Genomic DNA, 16896 nt, shown 5'->3' with positions numbered 1-16896 from the left:
GAGCGTGTGTAGGTGAGTGTGTGTGTTGCGGCCATACAAGAGGCCAGTAATTAGAGTCGGTGCGGCTTCCCCGTAAATCCTAATTATTAAATAAGAATTGTCAACCTTTATTTTATCTTTTAATTCCCAAGGGTCGTATGTTTGCAGGTCCATTTTTCTAAACAGACGTTACAGCGCCACAAGCGACCGCTAAGAGAACTACCAAATTAACTTTTCATTATTGTAATTCTTTTATTTAGCTTTGTTAATTAGGTGGAAGGAGCAGAGGCAGTAACTTAATTAATACTGATTTACTAAATGTTTATTCATATTTCATTGTAAGTAAGAACGTAAATTGAACAGCTCACGGTAATGGGAGCGGAAGGAGGCGCCATGACACCCCCTAGCCAGGCAGTCTAATCTTGGAACCGCCCGGAGTCGGACGCGTGCTGTACCTCGTCGCCTTCAATACTTGGTAAGAACTGATCTTTTAGCATCCGGCCGTGTAGTAATTTCTCTGAACCGCTTTTAACCGCTTCGAGGCCTACTCCGGGTGGAAGACTCTTTAACGTAAATATTTTTTCTGCTCAGCCGGGCTTTTGAAATCGACTGCGTTGCGAATCGTCGGCCAGGCCACGAGGTGACCTGGCCCTCCTATAAGCTGATTCATGCCGTTGGCTTTTTAACCGCTTAATAAGTAAATATGTAAGAGGAAGGAGTGAATAAAACTCAGGCGCATTGAAGTCTCCATCTTTTCATTCTAACCACGTGTGTCCTTAAGGAGTGTATGGCGTGTGGGACGCCTAGAGCCCACTTGGGATAATTGTTTCATGGTGATAGCGTACCCGACGCTGAGAGCGGGTGTTAGGCCACCGTAGGTAAATAGGGTTGCGTGTCTCGCCTCACACGGGCGACGTCACGACCAGGAGAAAGAGTCTCGCCGGGTCCACGTGCCCACGAACCACGTGGTGGCGCCCACCACATAACATCTTTAATATTCAGCAACCTAGTGCGATAGCAATTACTTCTTACAACAGTAAGAGGTGTGGTGGTCGAGTGGTTAGAACATTAATCACCCCTCCCCTTCTCCCCTTAGGCGACCGGGGTTCGATTCCTGGCATAGTCGAACCTGGATTTTTCAAGTGGGAAATGTGGTGAATGATGCCATGGGTTTTCTCTGGGTACTCCCATTTCCCACACCAATTCACACTCCATCCCATTTCCCCTCATGCATTCTCCCTCGTATAGGGCAGCCGGTTCCTTGAGTGTCAGCCCCATTCCATCCATGTAGACTCTGCATCAGGTGGGACACTGTGTCGATTCTCGAGGTACTTTTTACAACATTACAAATTTTAACCTTATATAGTTTTGTTATGAATGAAATCTTAAATATATCTTATATTCATTGTGTTTTTTTTTTTTAGCTAAAAGTATTGGAATTATTCACAATAATTCCGACAGTGGTGCAATATCAGCAGCATACTGAAATTGCCACAAGTGAAGTTGCTGGTTATTCGCTAGTCTTCTGTATTTTGGGTCTTGGTTTTTTTAAGGCCCTTTATTTATGTAATTTTTTCTCCCACTTTCAAAGAAATTGACATATTTTAGTTATTTTGGTTAGGTTAATATTTAATTCTGGCTTTCATTGATTGAATACTAAAAACTGATTCATGGTTAGAGTTTTAACTTCCAAGTATTCATTCCAGCGGTTAAATCATGGCCTTCAGTGGTAAATGTGTTGATGGCAGGCGACCTGAGGTATGTTTTGTTTTGGGGTGCATGTATTCAGATTAGAGTCGGGCTTGCCTGACTTTCTTCAACCAATCAGGTTAAACTCATTGTTGTACGACAATAAATTAAATTTATATTTCCAAAAATAATGGACCCTTGACTATTATGCGGCCCCAAACTTTTTGACTATGAATTTATGAAAAATAGAGTATGGATTTAGAAATCACAGTTAAAGTAAAAAGCACTTAATTATCAAATTGATTCCATATTTACTAGACCCTGTTTAGTGCCACTTTCATCAGTAGAGTTATTGACATGGTCTCTTTTGAAACACCAAGCTGCAGATAGGACAAAAAAATGGTGTTTCATGACTGCAGTTCAAAGCAGAAAGTAAAGAATATGGTGATATATAAAGTGGTTGGTGGTCACCTGATGCCTGGAAGGGTGAAATAAGAAGGGAAGGGAGTGCTTTTCCCAGCAGCCACAGTGAATAAAAGCAGAAAGAAACCAGTGACAAATTCCATTTGCACCTTCTCCTATACCCTGCATCTCTCATCTGTCATGCCTGTGTATAGGTTCAGGAAGCCTGGGACTAAAGGGGCATAAGTAATATAGGTTACTGGTGGTGCATGTAGTTTTTAAAGTAATTGTAAGTTCAGAAGGCATTAATTAAAAGCGGGCTAAAGTGGCGTAAGTGACACTTAAAAGAGACAGAGCCTATAGTTTTCAAGCTGTTCCAAAGGCATGATACAAGTTTGCGATTTTAATTTGACCTTCACTTTTAAATTTCTCCGTTTTGGTAAAAATAATAAAGGTAAATTTGGTTATATAAAGTGCTGATTGGCTGAGGTAATGCTTGTGCAGCTGTAGTCAGTAGGTTCTTTCTAGAGAAGGTAGTGATACACCATGCTGTATGTGTTGGGCTCATTGCTGCTTGACTAGGATTTGCTTCTCTAATGTGGCAGACGTATTTTTGGAGTTCACTCAGTTTTCGGCCAATTGCCAGGCATTTATGCAAGTTGGAAGCAGGCACTGGCCCCTTTAGTAGTCTGTGATGTTTTGTTTAGCATCAGGTGGATAATTTGGCACCACAGTAAAGTTATCCAGCTACTGTGTTGGAGACAAACTAATAACAATGCAACTTTTGTGACTGTAACATTGTTTCTCTGCTAAATTTTGTGTTTGGAACAAAAGATTTATAGAAAATCAAAATGATGATGCCTGTGGTTTTATGTGGTACAATATTTTTACAACTTTTTGCCTTAACCATCTAAAGTTCCTATGTGATGGGTTAAATTTGTAGCACCTAACAACAGGTGACATCAAGAATTAATCTAAGCACTCACATCATTCTAGTTTTGACTCTATGCTTTAACAGTGACCTGTCACGGCATGCTGGTGCCTGGTGGCAGATATGTATAGTTAAAATAATGTAAAAGACGTATGCTTTATAGGCCTGTGCGAATACTAGTTTTTTGATAGGAACAGAATATCAAATTGAATGTTTAAAATATTCACAAAGTCAAGTCAAATTGCTAAGATTGTTTTTGGGAAAGCTGTATTTCACGTATTGTACTAAATATAGTATTGAAGTTAAAAAAATAATTGGTTAACATTTGTAATTTGAACTGATTAAGCGATTAACCAATTGGGCTGTATGTATAAGATCATTAAATAAAAATTATAAAGTAACCATGCATAATAATATTGAGCATTCATAAAAGTAAACAGAGTGCCTTTTTTTTTTAAGTAACCAACTGTTTCTAGCAAAACATATACAACACAAAAAAAAAACTAAATATTTTCATCAATGAATTTTAGGCTTTCAATGTTTTAAAGCTTTGCAACAAACTCAAAACTTCACATCAGACGCCAAGCTTTGTATCACAACAAAGCTTCAAATAAAACAAATAGCAAATTGCCTGGCAAAGTCAAATCAATTATTCAAACGAGCTTCAATTGATTTGCTTAGTCTAAGCTTCACATAGCCGTAATCTATATAAATATATATATATATAAACTTCAATGTTGGTATGTATATCCATTTTGTTACAACTCGCCACTAGATGGCGCTGCAGCGCATCAACTTCTATTCCATTCAACCGAAGGCCATGGGTAAACTGAAAATTGTAGGTCATAGACATACAAGCAGTAATTGTGTGACATTTCTCTGTGTCTAACACATTGCCATATAGTGCTGTCACCATGTGTTCAGCCCGGGCAATGCCTTATATTGCAACTATGAATAAATATTATTATTATTATTATTTTTTTTAGGCAAATGACATTTGTATCACCCCCAACGAAACTATCTTTGGACGTCTTTTTTGTCAATAAACATGAATGAAATATTGGAAATTCTTTAAATGCTATGCAAAAAATTGAACATTGGAAGATCAACTGTCAGCCAGCAGAGCTGCTGAAACATCTGAAGCGCGAGAGGCACGCCGTAAAACTAACCGGATCAGAGACAAATACTTCAATTATGAATAAAAATGGATGTAATTTATCATGAATTTATACCAATATAAATAATGGAATCTAATCAATTATAGAAATCTTTTATTTTTACAGATTTCTCTAAAACGCTTTATAGATTCTAGATTACACACAAACCATCCATTTTAGTAACACAGAGGTAAATAAATAAACACTGGCAGGACAACATCTGCCGGATTCTGCTAGTGCTTTATAAATATTGCAATGGTGAAAATATATTTTAATAAAGAATGTGTAAAACTTGTCCTGTGATTTCCAAGACTGAACACATTGTGAGGTATTGAAATGTGGCCTCAGGCAGGCAGCTCATGCGAGCATCAGCGTCGTTCATGCTGCCCTGCCGTAGCTCGGGCGGGAGTTGTGGGATGACTGATGCCTGTCACGTGTGCGCAGGGAGGAGGTGGAGAGCGGCTCCCTCGGCAGCAAGCCGTGCGAGGAACTGCTGCACCACTTGAAGCCGTGCTACTGGTTTGCCGCGCACTTGCACACCAAGTTCGCTGCGCTGGTCCGTCACTCCCCGCCGGTGAGTCCCCCTCCCCTTTCTCCCGCCATCTGGGTCTTCACTGGTGTGCACGTGACCTGACATCGCTGTGATGAGTTCTGAGAAAATTTGTCTCAAAATCTGTGCAACTACTTAATTTTTGCCTCAAGTGTTTGCTCTTGTCATTGGTCGTGAGAATGAGAATAATTTGTTTATAAATAGGGTTGGCCCATGGTTTAAATAGACTTTCTTAATTTTTTTTTAATGAAAGGTCTAATTCCTGTCTAATAACAACAAAAATTTGGTCTTTAATGTTTCTTCAGATTTAAAGAAACTATCTGAATATCGTACCCAGCCAAATATTCTTCTGAAATTAAAATTCCAATTATGTTAAAAGTAATACACTAATGGATTTGATTAACACCAATGCATAAAAATTATTTGGATCAGCAAGTAGCTGGCTTCATATTTGCAACAAATACATATTTTCATAGTGACACAAAACATCCTCAGTTTATGGAACTTATGCAACAGTTTTGCTCAGTTTACATCCCTCCAAACAGAACAGAAATTAGTGGTCTTTAACTAGGCACTATTTACGAAGAAGAAAAGAAAACTTGTTCCCTTACTCTGGAAAATGAAAGTGTGTTTCTTGGGTTAAATGTGTGGTCAAATGTCCACAATGAACCAATAATATTTGCTATAGTTACGACCAGAGCAGGTAATGTAGAACATATTAGTCACATCTGGTCATATTCACACTACCAATTATATGGCTAATGTAGCTGTTTTATTTATACGTATTGTACTTATTCAACAGTACAGAGTATTGTTTTTTTTTATTTGTTTACGTTTTTCACCGCCTCTACTGCGTGTGCGATATTGGTTCATTTATATGTAGTACTCTTGACCGGCGTTTATTTTCATGCATTGCCATGGCAACTACGAAAATAAACAGTCGCCTCGGCTAGGACGCCCAGATACAACAATTAGCATTTTGAAAGTTATGATTTGATTGGCTAATATGGAAGTGACGCTATTTTTCTGAACTGCGTTTGGCTGATTCAGAGAAAGGAACAAAGAGTGAGATAAGGCCTATCGACGATGGCGTCACCGGACGCATTTGTGGGCGGCAAAATAATGTGATTTTTGTCGTTTTATGGCCTTCTACGTCTTGTAGAAACGTGTGCGACGACAGAGACTGAGTAGGCGTACGTCTGGATGTAATAATTTTCATTCGTGAAATATATTTTACAAAGTATTCACGATATTTGCCAGACGTCACGAAGGCTAAGGCTTCTATTCAGGTATGGCTATATCCTAAGTTTGAAGTGACGCTATACTGTTTTCTGTCTATTAAAAACATATTTTGTCGCCAAATACATAGTGTAATTTGAAAATTATTACTGAACTAAAGGTTAATCAAGATTTTTGTGGGTTTCAAATAGCAAATCTTAATAATTCCGTCTACACAACTACCAAGATCAGTAGTCCCGAGTTGTGAAATTTCTGACTCTGACGACTGAGTGAGCTGGCAAAATTACCCTGAGAGTTAAAATTAATTTTGTATTGAAAAAGTCTCGCATAATTTAATATTTGTACGAAAAACTTTTGACTAATGTGTGTGCATCTTATTGGCAATGTGGAAGATAGCTATTTATAATTGTTTTAAATATTATTGGAGTGGTTATGGAGAAACCCATGATTAATAGTTTTGTTTTCATTCTAGCTAGTGTTAATTTCATAAGTCAGAATATTTGAGCACAAACTCTTTTTTCTTGTTTTTACGATTATGTTTGTTGATTCTATAAACATTGTACCCAACGTGGCTGCTTTAAAAAAATGCTGCCAGCAATGTGGAGCACGCACAGTATGTAAAAAATGTCATCTTTCAATTATTTGAAAATATGTATGTATTTATGTTGTTTGTATGTATGTATGTATTGACGTCAGCCGGGGCTTCGCCCCATGAGCCTAGTCAGTCTCCGTTTCCCCAACATCCTCCTCCCCTTCCCTGGCATTTGTACCGCCATGTACGTAGTCGTGTGTTTGAATTGCGCGCCACGAACTACCACAAGAGGGCGCTTAGAAGCAGTGCGGCGACCCCCTAATTTGCTAAGTTTAATGTTAATTGTAAACCTTTTGTTTTCATTCATTTTTGCCCCAGTGTTTGTGCAGTTACTCATGTATTCTTTAATTTAAATATCATGTTACTTGAAAGAACCACAGACGTTGCCCGGGCGGACCCGAATAGGCACGGACTTGGACGAGGGTAGGAATGTTTTTATATAAACTCTCAATAACTAAGTAAATATTAATGAACTTTAAATTGCCAGTAGCTTTTATATATTTTTCAATGTTAATCTATAATTTACTTAACTTTCGCCGGGGCACGGAATCACAGAATGTAATAACGGTAATTGTGTTGGCGCGGAGGCGCCATGTTAGTCGAGACGAGCAGAGCTCTCGCCCCAGTCCATCTTCATCACTGACCGAGAGCAGACGCGCCAGCACCCCGGGGACCTCAACCGTTGTGAACCACTGATCAAGTAATTCTGTATCTTTAATTATTCTTAAATCTCTTTCGTCCGTTATTCCTCGGGGCAGCTCTCGGTCGGCGGGCTGCATTAATAATTAATTGTCTCAGTCGAGTTTTTTAACCATTGTGTACTAAGCATACTTTATAGCATGGCCACGTGTGTGGACCATGCATTCACTTAAGTCGATTCGTGCCTCAGGCTTTTTAACAGTGTAAAGTGTAACGTGCGTAGAGGGAAGCGTGTTCGTGGAATTAAATCTGGGTATAAGTAAAACCTGAGTACTTTATTTAACCACGTTGTGAGTGAGCCTACTTAGCCTAGGAGTGTGGCGTGCCCGACGCCTAGAGCGGGCCAGGTCTGGATCTAGATAGGGTAGAAAGGGCTGGTAACTCGTCCCCACTTGGGCTACGTCACGCCCTGAGAGCGAGACTCAGCCGGGTCCACGTGCCCTTACACGTGGTGGCGCCCATGCATAACATTTTAAAGTCACCGGGAACGTGTGCGCAGCCCTCAATTGGCGCCCAAGAGCGCGGGGCGAGTTACATTTTCCGCGGAAACCAGACCTGTACGAACGTGTGAGATAGGCGGTTGTTACGCGGGGCGCGCGGAACTAAAGTTCGCGCTGGAACTATTGTTCGCGCGGAGCGCATAGCGGGACTCTGGCGCGCCGACCACGTGACCAGCCGAGCGCGCGCGCTTCCAGGAATTCGCTGCGAGCAGCCAGGTGGCCGCATTCCTCGCAGCAACAGCAATTGGGCGCAGTCAGTGTGTGTGTGTACCGCCATCCGTGTCGCGTCGCGTAGCGAGGAGAAGAGAGACAATCGACCGGTCTCACCACCACACCACAATGTCGGACAATCACGGACTTGACAACAACCCGGGCGCGATTAAGGCAAGTGAGTTGTTTAAAAAGAATAGCTTATATTGTGTTATGTGCGCACGACCGCGCCAGATGAGCGGGACGGCAGTTTCTTCGTGGACGGACACGTGCGTGTGCGTAGGGCAGTATGAAGTGGAGCCGAACCACGAGCAGGCAGAACGGGCGGATCAGTTTGAGGCGGGACACGGGAAGTGCACGGACGCGGAGTGTGAGGGCAAGACGCGGGAGGGAGGCTGGTGCCGGAACTGTCGCACGTTCAAGCACACGGCGTGTTTCGCGAAGTCCGAGATAATCTCCTTTCAAGACGGGTGGTACACGTGCCAGTGGTGCCACCACGTGAGACGAGCGGGCTCGTCAGGCCGCAGCCCGGTGAGGGACGCCGCCGACACACCACGGGGCAGGATACCTCTCATAGGACACGTAGAACTACCGCAATTTGCGGGCAGAACCAGCGACGATCCGCGGAGGTTTGTACACACGTTTCGGGAACGCCTGAATCGCTACGGAGTGCCGGAGTGTGAGTGGGCGAACAGGGTGGGCAACGCGCTCAAAGGCGACGCCAAGACGTGGTGGCAGATTGTCCAGGAGTATGACATGCCGTGGGCCGAGTTCCCGAGGTTGTTCGAGGCCAGATTCGCGGACGTGAAGGCAGAGATGAGAGTGCGGACGGAGCTGTACTGCCTCGAGCAAGGCGCGACGGAGACGGCGGAGGCGTTTATCATGAAAAAGGTACGCCTGTACAAGCGGCTGTTTCCCGAAGAAGAACCTACCGGAGTGCTGGAGCGGGTAGTTGAGCTGATGCGCCCGGAACTTCGTCCGTATTTGCGCCCGATGACGCGGCGTCCGGCAGAGGAGTTCGTCCAACAGGCGCGCGTCTTAGAGCAGGACCTACGAGCTGTCAGACCGACCAAGATCCACGCCCTCCCGAGCACCAAGCAGGAAGACGCGACGCCCGCCGACACCAAGGCGCTGGTGCCCTACACGGCGCCCGCCCGAGACCAAGCTCGGCGCGACGAACCCGGACCGAGCGGCCACGCACAGCTGGCATGGCGGAGACGGACTACCGGTGGCAGCCCACCACCTCAGTGCCACACGTGTCCACCAGGCACATTCCATTGGCACAAGAACTGCCCGGTGAGAAACAAGTTCCGGCCTGACTTCGCGGCACAGCAGCCGTCGGGAAACGGACGGCAGGGGGCGGCGCGCTAAGACAGCCCACCTCCCCCGCCTCACCTAGCAGCAACAGACCAACGGCGGCGGGGTCCCTCCTGGATCACGTGGGAGCGGCTTGTTGACACCGCCGCCAGCCACAACTGTGTGGCGGCACGCGTGATTGGCCGTGATGACTTCGAGCCCCACCCGGGCCAACTCCATCTGGCTACCACGGGAGACGCCTGCTACACCCAGGGCGTCGCGACGCTGGAGGTGGATGTGAGGGACCAACGGTCCGTCACGACGGCGCTGGTGGTGGAGCAGCTACGTGATGACGTCATTCTGGGGCTACCCTGGCTCTACGAGCAGCACGCAGCCATCGACATCCGGGCCGGCTGCGTTCATATCGGCACTCAGGGGCGGCGGACCATCCACGGGCTGGGTAAGGTAAACCAGGTCAGTCTCGACGAGTTCCAACACGGGGTTCCCCCCGAGTTCCGGGCTACCATTCAGCAGGTCCTCGACCACCAGTGTAATGTGTTTGCGTCCGCGGACCCGCTAAAACGTACCACCATAGCTGAGCATGCCATCCCGACCCATCCTCACGAGCCAATGTTTATCCCACCCGGTAGCTACGGTCACGCTGGTAAACAGACCATCCTAGACCAGGTTCAGGACCTGTTACAGGACGGGATAATTGAGCCCAGTGAAAGTCCGTATAATTTCCAGGTCGTGTTGGCAGAAAAAAAAGACGGGAAACTACGCTTCTGTGTCAATTTCAAACCTATCAATAGAGTGACAATTAATGCCCCACCCCCCCTGTTGAACATAGCCGACACGCTTTCAGGCCTGGGTAACGCCAAGATATTTTCTTCCCTCGACCTAAAATCTGGGTATTGGCAGGTGCCGATACGTCCGGCGGACCGACACAAGACGGCGTTCACAGCCCCGGACGGGCGGAGGTTTCAGTTTTGCGCGATGCCATTCGGCCTACAGGACGCCCCCGCTACCTTCCAAGAGATGATGACACGGGTCCTAGACAACTACTCGGGCAAGTATGCGGCCGCGTACCTGGACGACATAATTGTTTGGTCTCAGACGTGGGAAGAACATGCACATCACTTAGCCTTAGTCTTGGAACGCCTGGCGAGCCATGGCCTTACATGTAATCGCGAAAAATGCCACCTGGGTACCACAGAACTAGATTTCCTGGGCTTGGTGGTTAACGCGGACGGAAACCGACCCACGGAAAAACAACTGAACGTAATTGTCAACAAAGAGCCCCCACGCACGCGCAAGCAACTGCAAAAGTTCTTAGGGCTAGCGAACTGGCTGCGAGCCTTCGTTCCAGAGTTCTCGGTAATAGCGGCGCCGATGATCGAACAGCTGTCACCCAAACGTCCGTTCAGGTGGACTGCGGAAGCCCAAAACGCTTTTGACGAGTTAAAACGCAGATTCCAACAGTGCCACTTACTCGCGCGGCTGGACCCAAACAGAGACGCGAGCGAGAAGGGCATCGGGGCCATCCTGTTACAACTCGGTGACGACGGAGAGTCTCGGGTGATTGAATATGCAAGCGCCAAGTTCGGCGACGTCGAGCAGCGGTATAGTGTGAACGAGCGGGTGTGCCTAGGCGTGGTTTGGGCCCTTAGACGCTACCGCCCGCACCTGGAGGGGCAGAAATTCGTGCTGAGAACGGACAGTCAATGTCTCAAATGGCTAGCCACGATGCAGGGGCGACGTTCAAAGCTGACGCGCTGGGCCATGCTCCTACAGGCCTTAGATTTCGAAGTCGAGCATGTACCGGGAAAACAGAACGAACTGGCGGACGAGCTGTCGCGGAATCCGGACGTCACCGTCACAGCCTGTGACGACGCCGAGTGGGAGGAGCTTTTGCCACCATCCAGCGGGCGCGTGCCCAGGACCCCCGCACCCCGACAACCCAAGCCGCATTGTGTGCCTTAATCCTTGACGCCACACCGACATTACCGCCAGGCGCGGAGCTTGATGACTTAGACGCCTACGTGCGAGTGACCCAACTCACGGACACAGACACACAGGAGATCGTGCGCCGTTGCGGGAGCGGAGAATGTGAAGGCTACCGTGTATTGGACGGGACACTGCAGGCACGGCCTAAGGGGACAGACAGCCAATGGCGGACATTCGCGCCAGCCACCACCCGCCGGGAGGTGTTTGACATGTACCACGTGAACAGGCTAGCCGGACACCCCGGCGCAGACCAGACGCGGCACGACCTTCGGGAACAGTTCTACTGGCCAGGGGTAAACAAGTTTGTACGGGACTGCGTGAGGAGATGTAAACATTGCCAAAGGCACAAGGTGCGCCGCACCGACGGGACAGCCCAGCAGGTTCCCAGGCAGCCCACCGAGCCATTCCATACAGTTGCCCTAGACCTAATGGGACCATACCCCCGCTCGCCCCGAGGGAAAAGATTCTTGCTGGTGGTGATAGACTGCTACACGCGTTGGGTGGAGGCCTATCCCCTTGCGAACACCCGCGCCGGCACCATTGCACGCAGCCTAGAAACGGAGTTTTTTCCTAGGTGGGGCTACCCCCGGGTCCTGTTGTCGGAAAATGCCACCCAATTTGTCGGGCGCCGGTGGGCGCAGCTGGGGAGAAAATGGCGAGTAATCCTACACACCACACCCGTGTACCACCCCCGCGCGAACCCCACGGAACGACGCAACCAGGAGGTGAAGGTTCAACTGCGGTTGAGACTCGCGGACGACCACGCCCAATGGGACACGCACATCCCGAACATTCTGTACTGCATCCGGCGACGGGTGAACGCGGCAACTGGCGAAACACCAGCCACCATGGTCCAGGGGCGGAACCTCACCCTCCCCGGGGAATACCACGTGCGGAAACAACAAATAGACCCGGAAGTAGAGAGCCCCGAAAGACGCCTGAGGCGATTGGCCGAGACGCACGACATGGCGCGACGTAACCAGGCAGCCTACCAAGCGCAACGCACGCCCGAGACGACCCGCCCGCCCCCTGAACTGAAACCAGGTCAGCTGGTTTACGCGAGGCTCCACCCACTCTCCTCTAGCCGACGCAACTTCTGCGCCGGCCTGGTGCCAAAGTGGTTTGGCCCTGTGATGGTGATCAAGGCGGGGCCCACGGCGGTCGTGATAAAGTTACCCTCAGGCCGGGCCGCAAAATATCACCGGGACGATGTACGCTTGGCACAGGAAGAGACGGAGGCGGAGGGCGGTGCGGAGGCGGGGCAGGAGGGGGCGGAGACGGCGGGCGGAACGGAGGACGGAGCAGAGACGCGGCAGAGAGAGACGGAGACGGCGGGCGGAACAGAGGGCGGAGCAGAGACGCGGCACAGAGAGACGGAGGCGGCGGACGGGACGGAGACGGGACAGGAAGAGGCGGAGACGGCGGGCGGGACAGATGGGAGGGCGGCCGCACAGCTGGCCACGTCCACCTTAACAGACGGGGGCGGGTTCAGAGGCTTCCCGAACCTGGAGGCGGGACAGGCGACACCCTTCGCAGTCACAGAGGTCCGGCCGAGACGGCTGTTCGAAGAGTCTGGGGGTGACATCTCGCGTTTCAAGGGATTTCTCAGGGACACGCCCGGAACGACGGAGAGCCAGTCAGCATCCCAACCACTTGTAAGGTGGCCGGAGGAAGTAGAGAGTAGGCCGGGCTCACCAGACAAGCCACTGTGGCCTCTGCATTACTCGTTGTCAGACTCCACGTTCCGGGTGACAGTATCAAAGCCGCAGGAAGACGAAGCACCGCGGGAGGAGAGGGGAGACCTTGCGTCACAAGTCCCAGTTCCGGCGCCGCGATACACGCTACGACCCCGGGGGATCGCGAGGGAGCCCAGCTGCTGTTGATAAGGGGCTCGGGAACAGAAGGCACGACAGGGGCGACCACGCCCACCGACAACCTAGCGGAAACGTCGCCATGACCGGCTATTCGAGGGGGGGCAATTGACGTCAGCCGGGGCTTCGCCCCATGAGCCTAGTCAGTCTCCGTTTCCCCAACATCCTCCTCCCCTTCCCTGGCATTTGTACCGCCATGTACGTAGTCGTGTGTTTGAATTGCGCGCCACGAACTACCACAAGAGGGCGCTTAGAAGCAGTGCGGCGACCCCCTAATTTGCTAAGTTTAATGTTAATTGTAAACCTTTTGTTTTCATTCATTTTTGCCCCAGTGTTTGTGCAGTTACTCATGTATTCTTTAATTTAAATATCATGTTACTTGAAAGAACCACAGACGTTGCCCGGGCGGACCCGAATAGGCACGGACTTGGACGAGGGTAGGAATGTTTTTATATAAACTCTCAATAACTAAGTAAATATTAATGAACTTTAAATTGCCAGTAGCTTTTATATATTTTTCAATGTTAATCTATAATTTACTTAACTTTCGCCGGGGCACGGAATCACAGAATGTAATAACGGTAATTGTGTTGGCGCGGAGGCGCCATGTTAGTCGAGACGAGCAGAGCTCTCGCCCCAGTCCATCTTCATCACTGACCGAGAGCAGACGCGCCAGCACCCCGGGGACCTCAACCGTTGTGAACCACTGATCAAGTAATTCTGTATCTTTAATTATTCTTAAATCTCTTTCGTCCGTTATTCCTCGGGGCAGCTCTCGGTCGGCGGGCTGCATTAATAATTAATTGTCTCAGTCGAGTTTTTTAACCATTGTGTACTAAGCATACTTTATAGCATGGCCACGTGTGTGGACCATGCATTCACTTAAGTCGATTCGTGCCTCAGGCTTTTTAACCGTGTAAAGTGTAACGTGCGTAGAGGGAAGCGTGTTCGTGGAATTAAATCTGGGTATAAGTAAAACCTGAGTACTTTATTTAACCACGTGGTGAGAGAGCCTACTTAGCCTAGGAGTGTGGCGTGCCCGACGCCTAGAGCGGGCCAGGTCTGGATCTAGATAGGGTAGAAAGGGCTGGTAACTCGTCCCCACTTGGGCTACGTCACGCCCTGAGAGCGAGACTCAGCCGGGTCCACGTGCCCTTACACGTGGTGGCGCCCATGCACAACATTTTAAAGTCACCGGGAACGTGCGCGCAGCCCTCAGTATGTAAGTATGTATGTAATGTATTGTAATGTATTGTAATGTAATGTATTGTAATGTATTGTAATGTATTGTTATGTATGTACGTATGTAACGTACGTAAAGTACGTGCGTACGTGGTTACGTAAAGTACGTACGTGGTTACGTAAAGTACGTACGTGGTTACGTAAAGTACGTACGTGGTTACGTAAAGTACGTACGTGGTTACGTAAAGTACGTACGCGGGTACGTAAAGTACGTACGTGGGTACGTAAAGTACGTATGTATGTATGTCATTTCTTTCAAAGCAAATGTCTATATGTAGTACCAATTACTCTGCCACTTAGTGCCCTCCCAAATGTGGCGCCCGGGACACATGCTCCGTCTGCTCATTCCTAGTTACGTCCCTGGTGTGCCTGTTGCAGACTAAATTTACATTTAAAATAAAACATAATAATGCAGTAATTAAAAGTGCAATGTCTAATGTTCCAACTTTTTGAGAAGAATATAAAGGAAGAAACAACAAAATGGTACCCAAGTACTAAAAATGACCTTGGGCACATCATCTACCTTTGTCAAACATTTGAGAAAAAAAATTCTTGCACTTAAGATTTTGTATGACCTGTTGTTGTTGTTGACAGTTCAGTGTTAAGAATCAAAATATAAAAAATAAGGTTAGTTAGAATTTGAGTTTGGTGAATTTTTCTATTGGGTTTGAGCCTAAAAAAGGGTCATTCATACCCTGGACAGTGGACACCCCTTATCTGCTGGCGGTCGACATTGTCCGAAGTGGCAGCAGGGGAGATAAATCAAAATATTAATACAGTTATTTAATATCTTGATGCTCAGTTGCCTTGCCGCTGTAAATGCAAAGAAATGCTGTGAAAGGGAATGCTCGGATTGTTGCAGGACTCGCCGGATAAGGGTGGCAAGCAGCACCACACGAGATTTCTGGCGCTTGACAAGTGTCTGCCCCACAGGAAGTTCCTTCAGGTCAGCCTTGTCCTTCCTCCCAATATCCCCATTGCATTGATGAGGGCTGAAAATATATATAGGAATGGCCACTTCACACTACCAGACACAACTGGGGAGTAAGTCAAAATATTGCCACAACTCTACCACCACAGGTGGTGACAACTGATGGGCCCTTAGGAGCCCTGAAGACTTGTCCATTTTGGCCTAGTAGGGCTCTCAGGCGAACGAGGTGGAAGTGTTGATGAAAGTGATTGGTAGAGAAAATATTTTATGTTTTTATTTTTTATCCAATTGGGTGTTATTGTTTTACTTTTATAAAATCTGTTTTGTAATCTTTACTCCACTAAAATACTGGTAAAATTTGTATACTGCATTTTTACGATAAAATAATTTGTAATAAATTGGTCTAAAACAGATACAATCAGAACAATAAAAATAAATGAACGATCATTTATGGTTTAAAAGTGATTGAATAATAGATGCTGCACAATAAAACATATGCACTTAGGTACAATTTTTTTGTCCAAAAAATAAAAACATTCCTTAGTTTCAAATATTAAAAGAATACTTTTTTTTATTATTTGAATCAAGTTTTGGTTAAATTCTGCTTAATTCCATTATATAACTTGCATTTGGTGCTACATGGTGTATTAACATGCATTTTGGTGTTATATGGTGTACTGACATGCTTTAACGTGTTATCACAATTCACCATATAATCTTGTCCCTTACACTCAAGTCCCAATTTTCTCGAATTGGAATCCCAAAGAGTACTTTTAATATACCTCTCGAATCTAAATCTGGGTCTTAAGGGTACAAAATAAAATAATGTACAAGAAATGAAAAATATTAACCATGGTGTTGAAACATTTAACCCTTATATATTTTATTCATAAACTAAGTTTCCAGAATCAATACATATTGTAATTTTATTTTCATTATTATATGCTAAAAGTTCAGTATCTTGGGGAATGGTAACAGGACAGGTATGAAGGAAAAAAAACTGACCGACTAAATTTCCGAGGTTATCAGTGTTGAATTATTTAATTTACTTTATTTCATCTAATATTTTTCTTTGAATCTTTCCCCTCGAATACTGAATCCTACGAATACTAAGGATTTGATTCACCAATCCCTAGTTAATAACCATCTGTAGCAACATGTGCCATTCAGAGACAGTTCGAGGAAACTAATACATCAGGCTGGCCAATGGATTCTTTAAGACTTTATCTCTATGATCCAAGTCTCGATGACTGGAGCTCCGGAGATGGTATTGAAAGCACAGTCCTATGCATTTGTCCAAGTGCAGTTTAAAGAATGTCCTGGTTTCAGCTTGGGGCTGGGCACTGTCTCTCTTGCTGACCCTAATGTTTTTCTTTTGTTGCGGGACTGAAATGTTGCAGGTCTAACCCCAGAGGTGGTGGTAATAAAAAAAAATTGTCACTAAATATAACTAGTTGACCTGTGCGGAATTCCGCAGTGCGCACCAAATCATTTTGTGTGCCATTTCATTCTTTAAAAATTGGAGAGAAATGACTGATGAGTCAGCTAGTGTAATTATTAAAATTCTTTGATGTAGTTAATAATTTCAATTTCTCTAGGCT

At 46.5% G+C, this 16896-nt stretch overlaps 1 protein-coding gene across 14 annotated transcripts in view; it reads left to right on the top strand.

Moving 5' to 3' along the window:
• LOC134539511 (lariat debranching enzyme) overlaps nucleotides 1-16896 on the top strand; it is a 78273-nt gene that overhangs the window by 45350 nt on the left and 16027 nt on the right. For all 14 annotated transcript variants that reach the window (XM_063381597.1, XM_063381658.1, XM_063381668.1 and 11 more), the window contains 2 exons: nucleotides 4603-4732; nucleotides 15227-15310. In XM_063381597.1, coding sequence (XP_063237667.1) covers nucleotides 4603-4732; nucleotides 15227-15310 — 214 coding nt within the window. The remainder of the gene's footprint in view (nucleotides 1-4602; nucleotides 4733-15226; nucleotides 15311-16896) is intronic.

The sequence above is a fragment of the Bacillus rossius genome, chromosome 1 (genome assembly GCF_032445375.1).
Source record: "Bacillus rossius redtenbacheri isolate Brsri chromosome 1, Brsri_v3, whole genome shotgun sequence".
In the NCBI taxonomy this organism is placed as follows: Eukaryota; Metazoa; Arthropoda; class Insecta; order Phasmatodea; family Bacillidae; genus Bacillus; species Bacillus rossius.
The sequence above is the reverse complement of the archived record's forward strand: the minus strand, read 5'-3'. Positions and strand labels throughout refer to the sequence as shown.